This window comes from Solanum pennellii, chromosome 2, assembly GCF_001406875.1.
Source record: "Solanum pennellii chromosome 2, SPENNV200".
NCBI lineage: Eukaryota > Viridiplantae > Streptophyta > Magnoliopsida > Solanales > Solanaceae > Solanum > Solanum pennellii.
This window is the reverse complement of record NC_028638.1, coordinates 31911291-31927504: the sequence shown is the minus strand read 5'-3', so window position 1 is coordinate 31927504 and position 16214 is coordinate 31911291. Positions and strand designations below refer to the sequence as shown.

Below are 16214 nucleotides of genomic sequence, written 5' to 3'. Positions count from 1 at the left end.
ATATTTTGCACCTAAAGTATATGACTTTGACTTTCTATCTACAGATTTTGAACCCTCTTAATATTATTTTATATGAATGTTTGTTATTGTAGAGGTATTTAGTAATTGTTATTTAATTTATTTTAGCAGTGTATCTAAAAAAATAAATGAAATGATTTTACAAGAAAAATTTTAGCAACAAATTTAATGACGATTTGGTTGTTACTATAAAAAAATGTTGGCGATGGATTAGCAACGAAACATTTAAGTGGAAAATGTGTTGGCTCAAATAACATAATATTTTGTGACGAATTAGTGACAGAAATTTCTTCACGGATTTATTTTAAACAACAAAATTAATTATGAAATTAGCGACGAGCTATATAAGTATAACGACGGACCAGTCCGTCACTAACAAGTTGTGACGGAAATCGTTCGTCTCTATTACGTCGCTAAATTTGCGACGGAACTCATATTTTCGTTGCTAAGAGATTACTAACGAGAGAAATAGCAACAACCAACAATCCGTCGCTAATCCGGTTTATTGACGGAATAACATAGATTAGCGACGAAATTCGTCAGTCGCTAAATGCTGATTTTTTTGTAGTATATCTTCGCTATTATGTAAGAATTCACCGAAGTATGCGTTATTTATGGATAAATTTATGCATGTATTGAGGTCGTATTCATCAAATATCAATGTTCGGTACTCTTTCTAAGAGACCAATATTGTCCAATATTTGGTTAAAGGGCCAACCTGTCGCAACTCGTGGCCCGCTTAGGATTGGGTTGGGTTACTATTTTTACCGGCCCTTTAATTAAAAGGGTCAACTCATCCTAGCCTATTAGGGTTGGGCTGGATCGATTGGGCCAGACCATTTTGACAGCTCTAATCTTAAGCTTTAAAAATGAAATTGTCATACAATTAAGATAGGTTACCTTAAAATACCACCATGAAAGCAACTACCTCTTGCCTTGAGACGATACTGGACACAGACTTTTGTATCATGAATCTAGAATCCGACCAACGACTTTTATCTTTCTCCAACTAGTTGGAGAGATCAAAACTAGGAGAAATAGAGGTATCGAAAAAATCAAACACGTAGGCTTCATTGGTGATGAGCTTTGCTCTGTGTCTCGGAACACTATGCACTCAGAATTAAGGCACCATGCAAGCATAAAAAGTGTACATTTGGTGGGATTTGGAATGTTTGAAGTGGACAAGGATTCAAGAATCTCTATGCTTCTTTTTTCTTCTATGAGTATGCAGCTGTGGTACCAACATTATTGTATAATTTGTTAATTTCTTTTTCAAAAAATATGATAGTATTTTTGTTAATTGTGCATTTTTACAGGTGGTATAATTGACTCCAAAAATCCCACTGGAAGAGCTAAACCAATACAATACCTAAATGATGCAAAGCTTGCTTGCAACACCAAAGTTAAAGACATAAAATCAATATGTCCTAATATTGATAAGAGAAGCATACCTTCTATATGCAGGGATTTTGTATGTGAGTACACTTTTCTTGTTGATGGATTTGGTAAGTTAAATCTTAATTAATTTTGAATTGACTATAATTGATGTTTTGTTATGATCTTGTGTGTCCCACATTGAATGAATGGGGAGCTAGGATATGTGGTAGCTAGGGATTTGAGGTGTGATTTAGCCTAAAATTGTTACATGGTATCATAGTTCATCCCACGGGGCCAACACTGAGTGATGGTTTGGACTTGAAAATGGTGTCAGTCGTGATCAACTGGGCTCAGTCCTGACCTATGAGGTAGTTGATATTCAACTAGGGGTGATTGTTGCACTACAACAAAAACAACCTTTAGCGGCAATAAATGTACATATTAACAAAGAGTGATAAAATGTTAACTGGCATTAGTTAAATGCTATTGGATCCAAGGCCGCTATATGCTTTAGGGACATTTACAAAGAACACTAAATACCGTTAAAAATCTATTTTAAGTGACAATTAAGCTATTACCGTTAATTATTTGGCGCTAAAAATCATTTTTTATGTAATATTGTGATCCCGCGCGTTCCATGTAATTGAATGAGCTTGCGTGAAACTTCAATATATTTGGGTTGTTCTACCTTAAATAGCTAACTTTTGAGGCGTGAGACTTAGGTCATGATTTTAAAGTTTCTTTCTTTTGCAGAAAGTTGGCAGGCCTGCATCCTAAACAAGATATCACAGTGGTGCATGAAGTTAAATACAAGAATTATATTGTTGGAGATGCTTGGCCGGTTGTGCCTAGTGGTGTACATGACTGAGTTGGTTCGGGTTTTTCAAATATCAAATCAAATCAGTTGTGTAAGATTTTTAAATTTATAACCAAATCAAACAAATAAAACTCGGGTTTTTCAACTTCGGGTTTTTCGGGTTTTTTTTTGGATTTTCGAGTTTTTTCGATAAAGTATTCATACAAACATATAATTTACTTGTACTTCAAATATTTTTTTAGTCCTACTAAAATGCAACTAAGTTATTTCTCAAGAAGATAACAAAAAATATTATATGATTAATGACACTAAAATATCCAAAAAAAGAGATAATAATAAAATCACAAAAAATAAATTGTTGTCAAATAAAAAAAGGAATCATTCTTTTAAAAATAAACTAAAAAGGAATTATAAACATTTTTTTAAACGAAGAAGTATATGAAATACTTTTTCTAGAGTAAATCTTATACCAAAAAGTAAATCTTAATTGAACTTTAATATGAATTTAAACATTGCATAAAAATTTTACAAAATGACTCATAAATCATCCGTTAATACACATTTTATTTGTCTCAATTAATTGGTTAAATTATTTGTGTTTTCATTTCATATCCTTTTAAAGTTAAAAAAAGAGAGTATAATACCTCAATCATGGAGTGAGGTTATAATTGTTCAAACCCTTCATTATTAAGTTTTTTTTTAAAAAAAAAAAAAGAAGTTGTAAAAAGTTTAGGACAAACTTACGGAATTCCAGTAACATTAACTTTTAAATTTGGATTTATTTTGAAGCTTAAAACATAAGTCCATTTTAGTAAAGTTAAAATAGGGATAAAAACAAAAGGTGTGAAAAGAAGAAAATGAAAAAGTATTGTGTATGGGTGACGTGGATATTTGGACAACGTGGCATAGACCCAAAATGTCAGTTAGTGCATCGGAATTCACAGCCACGTAATCAGTATCACAAGGATAAAATAAACCTCAATTTACGGACAAGTCCCTCTGATTTAGCTGACTCATCCTTAAATAGTTTTATAAAAATAATGTTAAATAAAATTCGTCGCCAATTATACATAAATTATTTGTTGTCTGGTCTATTAAAAGTAGCACTTACGCATAAATGTATTTATTTATAAAGATATTCTATATAATTATAGTGAAAAAATGTAAAAATAAAAAATATTTTAAGAAGTAATAAGATCTTTAACCATGATAATGTATACATCAGCCAAAACCTCAAGCATTAACAGATAAATTTTCATGCACTAATTTACATCTCAATACATAATAGATCAAAAAATATATCAAATAAAATATCGCTAATACACAAACTTATGAATGTTTTAATTTTGTGTATTATTAATATTTGGTTTCCTACACTATTTAGCTATATCTTCTATTTAGTATAACTACTACATGTAAAATTATGTACTAACAATGCAAGAGTTTAAAATGCATGTATCAACATTATTCAACACACGATTATCTTCTTGAAAATCATTTCCACATTCATTTTGTCATATATGTAAAGGTAATTTGTAAAAAGAATAAAATTATCTAATGCATGATATTTTTGGTACACTCAAATACTGTATAGAAAATAATTCTAGCATAACTAATATCAACATTATTAAAAAATTATATTCAATTCTTTTTGTACATCATATTTCAAAATTCTTTATTTTCTCTCAAAAACTTAATCAGACATCTCACTGTAAAAAAATGTATGTTACAAATAAATTGTATATATAAAACATATCAGACAAAATAAAAATAAACACCAAAAGTAATATAAAAGATAAAAACATGATTCATTTGAAAATAAAATAAATATAGACTAGGGACTTCATGGATGGAAGAATTCATGAATGAACAAGACTTAAATACCTTCAATCAAATCCTCAATCTAATCTTGAAACCTTGGTGAAATTCGTCCCGAATGCTGCCTCATTTTTATTTTTCATCAATGGTGATCTTGAGTGAGTTTTGGGAGGGAAAGGTTTTGTTCTGGAGTCTTAATTCTAAATGGATATTTTATTGCTTAAATATACTTAAAATACCTAAAAATACTAAAAATAACCGTCCATGACTTCATTGGGACGTGGGGTGAATTTTCCAAACTACCCCACGCTTTACCGAGACACTTGCACAAATTGCAAGTGTCAAACGACAGATGTCGTCTACTAGCCGCCTTTTGATCGATCGGGTGTCCTATCAGGCGTCGTTTTGGTCATAGACTCCATTTTTTAGGGCTAAGCTCCCACAACTAAGCGTGGAGATACGCCGCCAATCGACAGGGCTTTGACTGATCGACTGAGTGTTGGTTGAGGGTCGTCGTTTGGAACAGTTTTGGTAGCTTCTTGCCAAGGCTTTGGGTATTCCTCAAGGACCCTTAGGGTGGTCCTTGGGGGGTCTTAACCGGACCTTTCGACCCTAAACATGTTCATCTAGGTGTTAGAGTCCTCTCTTATCAATTTGGACACCAAACAACACATAAAACATGTCAAGGCACACTAGCACACACCTAGACTAGTTTCTGAATGTCTTGGTCATCTCTTGACGTTTGACCTCAAACTTCTTCAAACCAACTTCTACAAGTTGTGACACATCTTATAAATGAGTTATTGACTCTTAATACACATGATAGGCTCTAGTTAACCTTATTCCATTTTTTGGGTCATAACAGTTGGGCTCATTTTTTTCACTCTGATGTACAAGTAAGACATCACCTAGTTCAAGCTTATAGACTTACAACGAATCGTTCGAAACCTTAAGATAGAATTTTTGTGAGGTGTTACACCTATCTACGACAAATTAGATACTGCTAGAAATTGGCTTAACCACCCAGCTGCCCATGTATGTGCGAGGCACACACAAGCAACCTTCAAATCTCGCGCCAAATCTCACTTTTGGCCGCCCAACTGCGCACGTGTCAACGTGTCTGCACTACGGGCAGGTCCCCCCCTTCACAAGTTTTCATTGGCTCAGTCTTCTGAGTCGTTTATCCCTACCATATACTTACCCTTCAAACTTGTTTAGCCACGACCATGCCATGATCACAATATTGCCTTATCTTAGATTAGTTTGGCCCTTGTCATGCCTTAGCCACGTCAATGCCAAGGTTTATTTTTAATTAAACTTGATCTTGACCGAAGAAAATGGGTCTTGACTAGGTTCATCAAGTAAATCCAAAATTAGGCCCGATCCACTTAAACCATCGAGGGTCTAACCGACGCTAAATAGTAGATTCAGAACAGACCTTTAACTACGTGTAATATATTTTTTTGTGTGTCGTAAGACCATCTGCAACCCAACTCTATTTTACTCTCCATTCTCTATATTTGGAAAGTAAAATAGAGAATAGGTTATCCAACCATTCTCTAAATGACTCTCTATTCTCCATTTATAGTGAGGGGAATAGTAGTTCTCCGAATTTAGAGAACTACTATAAACAATCTCTATTTCATTTTTTCATTATTTTATTATTATTTCTACTATTTTGTAATTAACATGTTATTTTTCATATAAAACCATTAATTATATCTCTAATATTAGTAATTCATTTTAATGTTATATAACATTTTTAGAAATATATTATTCCCTTTAATATATACCACTTTCAACTGGAATTAATAATGTTTCAATTTTTCAAATTTTTGTTACTTTAATATAGTATGATATCATTATTAATTTTCACTATGAAGAATGCACAAAATTAAAATGATAAGATGAAAATTTTAATTTTAAAACACAATGCATGACATAATAATTTAAATATAAGATAACAATACATAACATAATAATTTATTACAAGGATAAGTTAAGTTAGTGATTCGGTAGGTCATATTCATATTTGACAATATTCGGAAAAAAATAGTGTATGATCCACATAATTAGTGTAGTTGTGATTGTGGTTGTGCTTGTTGATTTCTTTTTTCAATGATTCGTAATTGTTTGTTGCATGAAAATCTCTGATTTGAACAATCTTTAGCTAGACATAAAATAATTAAGGATAAATATGCTCATTTTGAACAACATAATGCATTATATAGCATTTATGAGAGCAATGTAATAATTTTGAAAGTAGAGTATTTATGTAATTATATTTCATTTTGTTATAAACAATTTGTATTATAGTGAATGTCTAATTATGTGGAGTCCTTGTAGGATATGATTAGAAATCCTACTTCGGGACCAAGTAAGGTTTTCCCTATAAATAAAGGGTTTTCCTTCATTGTCAATAAGATTTGTGGAAGATCGATGAATATTGGATATACTTCAAGAGAAATAAGAAGTCTTTTCTCTTCTCTCTACTTTATTTGTCTTCTAATTTCATATAGTTTCATAACACGTTAACAGCACGATTGTTCTATTCTCAAAGAATTATGAAGAAGACGGGAAAAGTGCAAAAGAGATCTTGCATAAGTTATACAATAAGATTCTTATATCATCAAGGTATGCTATATCTTTATAATTATTTATGTAACAGATCTGGAGGTACCATTTAAAGTAAGTATTTAAAGAGACTTGTCGACTTTCTATACGTTTAATTTTAATCGACTCGAAAGAGAATTTCTTAATTTATTTTAATAATTAAATAAGAACAATTTAGTGAAAGATATGTTTTCAACCTTTATATGAGGTATGTGATCTATTAAACTATATTTATTAACTACTAATGTTGATTATAATAAATTAATAATCTCAATTTTATGTGTAATTATAATGTACGATCATATTAATTATCATCAAAAGTGATAAAATTATAATTATTTTGGAGGCTTGAGGTTGAGCATCATTATGGGTAAGACGATAGATTTAAGTTTTATCACACCAAAAAAATAAGACGATGAATTTATGTCCAATCGCAAAAAGAGAGTAAGACATTAGGTTAAAGTCCTAATGCACCATGACGATAAGATATTGGGTTCAAGATCCATCGATTTATGACCTAAGACACTTTTATATGGATAAGACATTGAATATGAGTCTAAATGCACCATATTGATGATATAATAATGACTAAAGAAAAATTAATGTGTTTTTGATGAGAAGTCATGAAATTTACTGAATTTGCTGCATTACGTAAAGTGATTGTGGTTGTAGTGCATAATATGTCTGAAAAAATACAAGTGATTGAATAATGCACATAGATATGGAATGAGGTACTAAAGCTATCATTATGTTATATGCTCACATATTTGTGTTTCATTCATGAAGAATGGAAACTTTTGATAAATGCTAAAACTATAGATCCATTCTCTAAAGGGAATGTGGTGTAAGCCACCATGCTAGGCATGAGAAAGATTGCGACATTTGGTTAACGATGTAGTATCATCAAGAATGTCTCTAAGAATACATGTATCATAGAAACATTTCATGCTTTATCTTCAGGCTTGTATTGGACAAGAATTAGTTCAATTGAGGCACATTCTATGATAAATAAGAAGTTTTCTAATTTCAATACTTTTTTAATTTGGCATGATTGTCTGAGACATCATTAGTCTATAATGTTTAGACGAATTATGGAAAATTAAAATGGACATCCGTTGATGAACCTAAAAATTCTTTTAAATGGTGAATTTTCTTGTATTACTTGTTAGCAAGGCAAGTTAATTGTGAGACCATTATAAACGAAAGTTGAGATTGAATTCTCTGCGTTCTAGTAACGTATACAGATAATTGTGGACCTAGTCATCCACCTAGTGGATTGTTTAGATATTTAATGGTCCTAATAAATGTTTCTTCTATATGGTCTCATGTGTACCTATTATTATCTCGCAACTTGATGTTTGCAAAAATATTGGATAAATAATATGTTTACATGCATAATTTTCTTCAAATTAGTTCATTCAATGATGGGATCACGACTCACCTAAAGGGTGAAGTAATTGAGAAGAAATAAATCTAAAAATTACTCTTGGATTAATAAAATTGAAATTTACTCATATAATAGTAAATCAGAAATTTACTAAAGCAAAAGGCACATGACGTAGTAAATTTAGAGTTTACGAGTACTTATAATTTTATTAGTTGGCATGAATAATTTGGTCATCCCAAAGATGTGCATACTGAGTAATGGACATACATTGAAAAACTAGAATATTCTTCAAGAATTCTTTACGTTGTTTGTTCTCGTGATAAAGTTGATTGGATCAACTGAAGTTGGGACTAAATCCCTAAATTTTGAATAGTATAAAAGGTGAATATGGGCCCCTTTACCTATCATGTGATATGATAAAAAGATGCATCTATAAGATAATCACATGTGCGTTTGTTGTCAACATGTAGTTTGACATTCACAAAATTGTTTGTGGAAAAATAATTGAGTTAAGAGCACAATTTCAGAATATGTAATCAAGACAATTTATCTTGATAATATTGATAAATATTCAAGATGATGTGATACTAAACGTCTCAAATAGTAAAATCATTGTTTGTGAAAATAAAGCTTCATATGTTGATATAAAATACGATATTGCATGCAAAAGTAATTGTAAGCATTAGACCGATAAATTATGATCAAATTTTCTTTCAATGGATTTATGTTCAGGGATCAAATATTTTTCATCTCATTATTTTGGTATGTAGTATATAATCAACGAATACACAATGATGCACAAAGATAGATTCTCCAAAAGACTGAGATATATGTTAGTTTGTCTAGCATAAGGGGGAGACTAGAAGCAAGACAAGAAATGTAAATACATCTATTGAATGTCCCTTAAGGATAAAGTCTATGACATGCATGAAACATGATAGACTCATCAATTCTAAATAAAATAATCCTTGAAAAAGGGAGAGGATCAAAGAATCAAAATGATCATAATAAAGAGAAAATGTGCTCTTGGAGAGCCTACGACATAACACTTTATGAAACCTCATGAGAGGGCTAGCTACCTAAAAATAATGAAGTGATGAGATCTCAATAAGTTTTGTCGTATTTTGAATTGATACAAAATGGTATATCATTGACGATATCTTTGATACAATAGCACAAAATATTGTAAAAGATTATGAGGATATGAATTCTATATCTATTAAAGCATGCTTGTGTAGAAATAATTATCAAATGAAAAGTGAAATGATGCATCTTGGTAAGCGTAAAGCTTATTGACTTGCAATCTGGGCACTAGAAGATGTCTTACATCTAATATTGAATGTTGTTATTTGACAAAATTGATATGAAAATATCCAATGGATTCAAAGTCTAAAGAATATACAAGTTTTTGGAAAACTTGATTATCATCCTCATAAGGATTAAATAGATTCAAAATGCATAGAGCATATATAAGTATTATTATGCAAGTTGATAACTAGAATTGAAACTCTTGGCAATAGATTATTTGCTTAAAGAAGTTGAAGTAAGGAATTTGCAGAAATCTTTGACCCTGAAGGGTAGATTTAAAGCAGATAGAAGAAAGCATATTTTGTTCAAGGTTTTTTTACACTTATAAGCTCCCAAGAATGATGATATCAGCATGCAAGAGGTCTGTTCAAGTAATATTATTGTTGATTTATTCACCAAGTCTCTACCAACTACAACTTTCAAGAAGATGGTGCACAAGCTTGGAAAACGAAGATTCTAGTCTCTGAATTGATGTTGTCATTAGGGGAAGTTAATACGTGATGTAATCTTTTTTCCTCACAAGGTTTTTGTTCCACTGGGTTTTCCTTATAAGATTTTTAATGAGGCATCCATAATGTGTATTATTAGATATGTGTACTCTTTTTCCTTCACTAGTTTTTTTTCCACTGGATTTTATCTAGTAAGGTTTTAACGAGACACATAATCTACCGACATTCAAGGGGAAGTGTTATAAACAATTTGTATTATAGTGAATGTCTAATTATGTGGAGTCCTTGTAGGATATGGTTAGGAATCCTACTTGGGGACCAAGTAAGGTTTTCCCTATAAATAAAGGATTTTCTTTCGTTGTAAATAAGATTTGTGAAAGATCGATGAATTCTGAATATAGTTCAAGAGAAATAAGAAGTATTTTTTTTTCTTTCTACTTTATTCATCTTCTAATTTCATATAGTTTCATAACACCATTAATAATTTCATCTTTATTTAAATTGTCATTAATTTGTATATTATATAATATTAACTTGTAATTTATGTTTGTTTAGAAATTAGGAAAAAATAAGATAGCCCTAATAATCTAAGAAAATATTAATTTGGGTATAGAAGTTGAACTTGTAAATCCAATAGAACTCCATTCTTATAAACTTGATAGAAAGTGTTGCAGCAGCAAAGAGTAGAAAGTGAAGATAAAAGTAAAAGGAAAAAGAAGATGAGACGGGGGCATCACCGGCGTCGATCATCGACACCGTCAGTGGACTTCGGAGTAGACGATGAAGAAGAAGAAGAATCAGAAGCTCAAATGAAGTGCGTTTCATGCAAGGAGGATTACAGTTCACGTGACGCCGGCACTTGCAGGGAGTGTTACGAAGAAGCTAGCGAGACTGAGGAAGAGCTCAAGCGTGAGATCGAAGACCTTAAAGCCAAAGTGAACTTCCTCCGTTTCTGGAGTCCATCCCAGCACCTCCACCAACAACAACGAACTACACCCTTTTTCTCTGACATCGTTTTGGTCGCTTCCCATGATGAATCCGGCAAATCAACCCCTCACCCTGTTCCCGTTCCTGCAAATCGCGCTCTTCTGGTCAGTACCCACTTTGATTCAACAATTTTTTTTATGAATAGGATTCACCATCATTGTAAAAGTAGGAACCCCAGTTAGTTTTAGTTAATTGATATTAATTACAGATGGATAAACAAGTTAGGGTTGGTGGGTCAGTGACCAGTGCAAAACTAGTCTGTTTATTTTTCTAATTTAGGAGTAGTTGATTGATTTGAGCTGTGGTCAATCAGAAACAACATCTCTACCTCCACAAGGTAGTGATACACTCTACACTCTCCGGACCCCATTTGTGGGATGTCACTGGGTATGTTGTTGTTGTAAGGAGTTGTTGATTGATATACAGTTTCAAAAAAGGAGTAGTTGATTGATATGTTGAGATCAACAGGAGAGGGAGCTATAGTATAACTGTTCATTTCATTAGGAAATGATTCGATGGAATCATCATTGTCAAGAACCAAAAGAAATGTGTATGTTACAAATATTAAAACTTCTATAATAGTACTCTCATTTTGGATTAACAAAAGGCGATTTTGTTCCATATTGTGGACCCTTTTGAACAAAATAATTGAAAAGTTTGTACAAGTTGGGGGTATGGCATTGCGTTGATCAAGTGCTTTTGAAAGGAACAAAGTGCTGGACTGCTGGTAGTTTAAGTTAGACCTGGAATGCAACTTAGTTATATGTATCAGAATGTAAATGGCTTGGTTGTCACTATTTATAAATATTATTAGTGGATGGGAGGCCAAAGTTGTCTGGAATTTTCTTCTGTCAGGCATTTTGTTTAGATGTTGCTGAGAATATGCAAGATCGCTATTGAATTGGCTGTTGTAAGTTGAGCTTCTGTGAAGAAACTCATATTACGACTTATAGTTTTACTGCTTGAAGGACAACATATGAAAAACTACAGCTGATGGACTAAGTTTCGATGCGCTCCATCAGAGTTGTCTTAGGGGAAAAAAACATAGAAAGCCACTTAGGTCTGCTGGGGGATTAAGCCAAAGCACACTGGAAAGCCTGGGCCATAGTGAGCAAAGACGCTGATGCAATAAAAAACGAACTAAAACAAACAATAGTATTCAGACAACTGAATACAGACCTACAGTTTAACGAAATGGTTGGGCTTAATCAAGTTTTCAAAAACCATTTTAAATTTCTGATTTAGATAGAAAGATGCTGTTTTAATCTGTTCCTAATCATTTTTAACAAATTATTCATGATATTCTTCAAGAGAACCTTTAGCATCAGTACTCTCCAACTATACAGCATTTTGATTTTCAAACTCACTCCACGTCAAATGTTCTTTCTAAAATATCTAATAGCTGATCTACAATGCGAATCGTGCCATAAAATGCCATCTCGACTTATGCTGGTTACTTTTGCCTAGTGTTGGCAATTAAAACCATTTCGGAAAAGGACCTAAAATACCCTTGAAGTATTGGAAATGGTACAAAACTACCCTCCATCCAACTATTGGCTCCAAAATACCCTTCTCAACCATCTATTGGCTCCAAAATACCCTTGTCATCTACCTTTGGGTTTAAAATTGACCACTTATTTAACGGTTTTAAATTTTGAACTATTTAAATATTGTTTAAAATATGTGGCGCTCAACTATTTGTTATAATTTAACTTATTATTATTATTTATAAGCAAATTCTCTACCCACCCATTACTAATTAAACCCGACCAACTAATAAACCCGCCCCATTACTAATGCAACAACAAAAAAGTTACTGCCAATGAGTGTTTCTAAACATTTGAGGTGAAAATGTCTCATATATACATTCAAGTTCTCATTCAAAACATATTATAATTGAAGTGTCTAAATAAAAATTACCGATAAACTTAAAAGTCTGACTATGTTTATCTTGATTATTCATTCGTCACAATTATGTGATGTTACCTAATAGATAACTTTTTAAAAAAAATAATATATTAAAGTTTTTAATATTTTAAACAAATCATGAATATTTATAAAATTATATTTTAAAAAGTGCATGAATTATTCGGGATGTACTACTTCTTTACATTTAATCATAAATTCGAATTCAAGTTTGAAAGAGGATCCTAGTGAAAGTGATCTCCTAAATAAGCTGCTCAACCTAAATTTAATTGGGGCTTCAATTCGAACTTAAATAATTTTGGATGTCATTTTCAGGATTTTGTAAATTCGTCGTGTTTGAAGCGATTTTTATATTAGAATTGGTTTTTTAATTGGGTGGATAGTGAGTTTGTTTATAAATGATATTAGTAAATTAAATTATAATCAATAGTTGAGCGCCAAGTATTTAAAAAAGGGAAAATATTTAAATAGTTTAAATTTAAAATTGTTAAATAAGTGGTCAATTTTGAACTCAAAGGTGGATAACAAAGGTATTTTGGAGTTAATAGATTGATGAGAAAGGCATCTTGGAGCCAATAGGTGGATGAAGAGTATTTTTGTACCATTTCTAATACTTCGAGGGTATTGTAGGCCCTTTTCCGAAACCATTTTTAACCAACCCGCCTATATTTATATGGGTTGGGTGAGTGGTGTTGAGAGATGGGTAAATATGGGCTAGACCCCTATTTAGCCCACTTAAAATTTGGTTAAATATGGATAGAATATAGGTTACTCCCAAAGTGGGTAAGTTTCATCCTTTGACAGTTGTGGCCAGTGGGATGCGTGGTTCACTCTGTTGGTTCTATTACCGTTACTTTATGTTGTAACTTATAAGCTACTGCATGCTACATGGCCACTAAGTAATTATTCAACATGGTGCTTTTGTAAACAATGTTAAAGATCAGATTTATCTTTACCAGTTTATCTTTTCTATTCTAATCATACAGAAATATTTTTTTAGTGTACTAGCATGATTCAGTTTAGCATACCAAAGAATGTGATGTTAAACTGACCCCTAAGAAAGAAGGGAAGCAAATTGCTTGTTGCTTGAAGCCTTAAACTTCCATAAATAGATGAACACAAAATACACACTGTTTGGTGCAATATGTTCAATCTATATCATGATAACTATAAGATATGGCACATTGGACAATTTCGCAAATTGCCAGAAGCTTATTAACATTTGGACACATTTTGCATGATCATGTTGGTATTCTTCTGGCTTTGGACTCTTTATTTTCCACTCAATCTTAATGATGGAGTTCGAACAGTAGCATAGCCAAGCTTACATTTGTAATCAGTTGTTCATGATCAATTTGCTGTGTTCTCCACCATGTGAAATCTTAGGTTTCCTTATCATTTCTTTATTAATTGTTATGTTGAGATATTTTCTGCTTAGACATGATCTAAGCATTTGAAAAATATGTGAATTACTCTCCTGAGTCCTCTTTCTTTACATTTATATGTGATTCCTTTTACTGTTTTAATTATTATTTTTCACTTAATTGGTTTAGTACCAATCTATCTGAAATAGTTTTTGCATTTCTAGTTTTTTCAAACTTTTGATATTCCCTTTTCGATGCAGGCCAGTCGTTCCCCAGTGTTCAGAGCTATGCTTGAAAATGAGATGGAAGAAAGCCTCAGTGGCACGATTAAAATCAGTGATGTGTCTTATGAAGCACTTCGTGCCTTTGTGACCTATTTATACACCGCTGATGCATGCCTGGATGAGCTTATGGCTTGTGACCTTCTAGTGTTGGCAGAAAAATACCAAGTGAATCATCTGAAGACATATTGTGAGAAGTTCCTAATTTCCAAGTTAAACTGGGAGAACTCACTTCCTAACTATGGATTTGCTCACCAGCATAATGCAAAGAAGTTGCTTGATGCAGCGCTTTCATTGATCATGGAAAACATGGACAAGCTGAGCAAGCGAGAAGAATACAAAGAACTCGTGGACAAAGATCCCAGGCTAGTTGTAGAAATCTATGAAGCTTACCTTTCCAAACAGGTTAACACTGCTGTGCAGAAAGATCCAGTTGCTAAAGCATAGTCCATGGTCATATTGACTTAAGTAAAAGAAGGATTGTCTAAATATATAAAATCCCCAAATGATGAATGTTAACTGGAATTGTTTGATTTGAACGATCAGTAAGAATTAGGTATAAATGTTCCAGCATTGCTACAATCACAAAGTTTCTGAAGCTGATACTCCCTCAACATTTAAGTTTGATTACTGACTAAATTTAACTTCATTTTGAGCTCTCTCACTGATCGGGGAAATTGTTCTCCCTCTGAGGATTCTCCTGGTAGGTCATAATTGCCGCGAGCAAAGATACTAATGATGAGAAAGGCTCTTTAGTTATGCTACTAAGATTCGCTCTATTATTTGCCAAGGAAGAGTTTCGGGTCGTAAAACAAACAATGTGCCGATCGAGCTGAGTATGTGTAATGATTTCTTATTGCAATAAATAAAAGGGAAAACTACACAAATTGGATCCATTATGTGAAATATTAACCCAAATTGGATCCAACTTTATCTTGATTGGACCCATAGCTCAAATTATTTAGCCGACCCATTATGTGAAATATTAACCCAAATTGGATCCAACTTTATTTTAATTGGACCCATAGCTCAAATTATTTAGCCGACTGTTCCCTTTTCTATTCGTTGAATAAGTATTTCTTCATTCTTTATCCCATCAGAGTATATAGAGAGAGATTAACTTATATCCACTGACAGTGGATAGAAAGAATTACACCGTTAGCTCATTTTTAGAAATATTTATTTCTTTTAATTTAATTATCATATTTAAAGATTAATGATTCTTTTAGCTTTTCTTCTTCTTTTTTTTTAAACACTCTCTATAAATTTAAGATTTTTCTAGAATAAAATTCAAATATTTTTATACTATCGACTATAGTTATTACATAAATAAATTGGTTTGAGTATTACTTAAATAAATTGGAATACATGTTAATGTATATGGATCAAAGTTTATTTTCAATTAATTTTTGTATTATCGATAAGATGAACTAAAAAGATAATCGAAAAAAACTAAGAACAAAAAAGTTGAAGCAATTGAAGCATCTATTCAAAAACTTTTTCATGTTAGAAAGAAGACTTAATAAATAATGATTAATGTTTTTATGAAATCAATTAATCTAGATTTTAAAAAGAAAAAAAAGTAAAAAGTTGTCATTGATGATTGTTTCAAATTGCTTCAACGGTGTTGATGGGGAATGAGGTAAAAATAAAGAGGACAAGAAAATACTACAAAAATCTGCTCATCTTTGGCAAGCAAGAAGAATCCTAAATAACCTCATATAATTAATTTAGAGTTCAAGTTATCATAAAATATTTTTTTATTATTATTTAAATATTAGTAATAAGTAATATATTTAAAAATAAGTATTTCTAAAAATGAGCTGATGGTGTAATTTTTTTTGTCCACTATATATATATATATATATA

At 31.8% G+C, this 16214-nt stretch overlaps 1 protein-coding gene across 1 annotated transcript; it reads left to right on the top strand.

Annotated features, from left to right (window-relative positions):
- The first annotated feature begins 10415 nt into the window (after positions 1-10415).
- Positions 10416-14994, top strand: LOC107009030 (BTB/POZ domain-containing protein At4g08455). The gene is made up of 2 exons (XM_015208285.2): positions 10416-10878; positions 14325-14994. The coding sequence occupies exons 1-2, from the start codon at positions 10507-10509 to the stop codon at positions 14790-14792; spliced, it is 840 nt and encodes a 279-aa protein (XP_015063771.1). The 5' UTR covers positions 10416-10506; the 3' UTR covers positions 14793-14994.
- Positions 14995-16214: the final 1220 nt, after the last annotated feature.

Excerpts from the sequence above, each read along its gene's own strand:
- LOC107009030 (XM_015208285.2), top strand. The coding sequence starts at position 10,507 with ATGAGACGGGGGCATCACCGGCGTCGATCATCGACACCGTCAGTGGAC. Across the intron at positions 10,879-14,324 it reads CTGCAAATCGCGCTCTTCTG|GCCAGTCGTTCCCCAGTGTT; the intron begins GTCAGTACCCAC and ends TTTTCGATGCAG.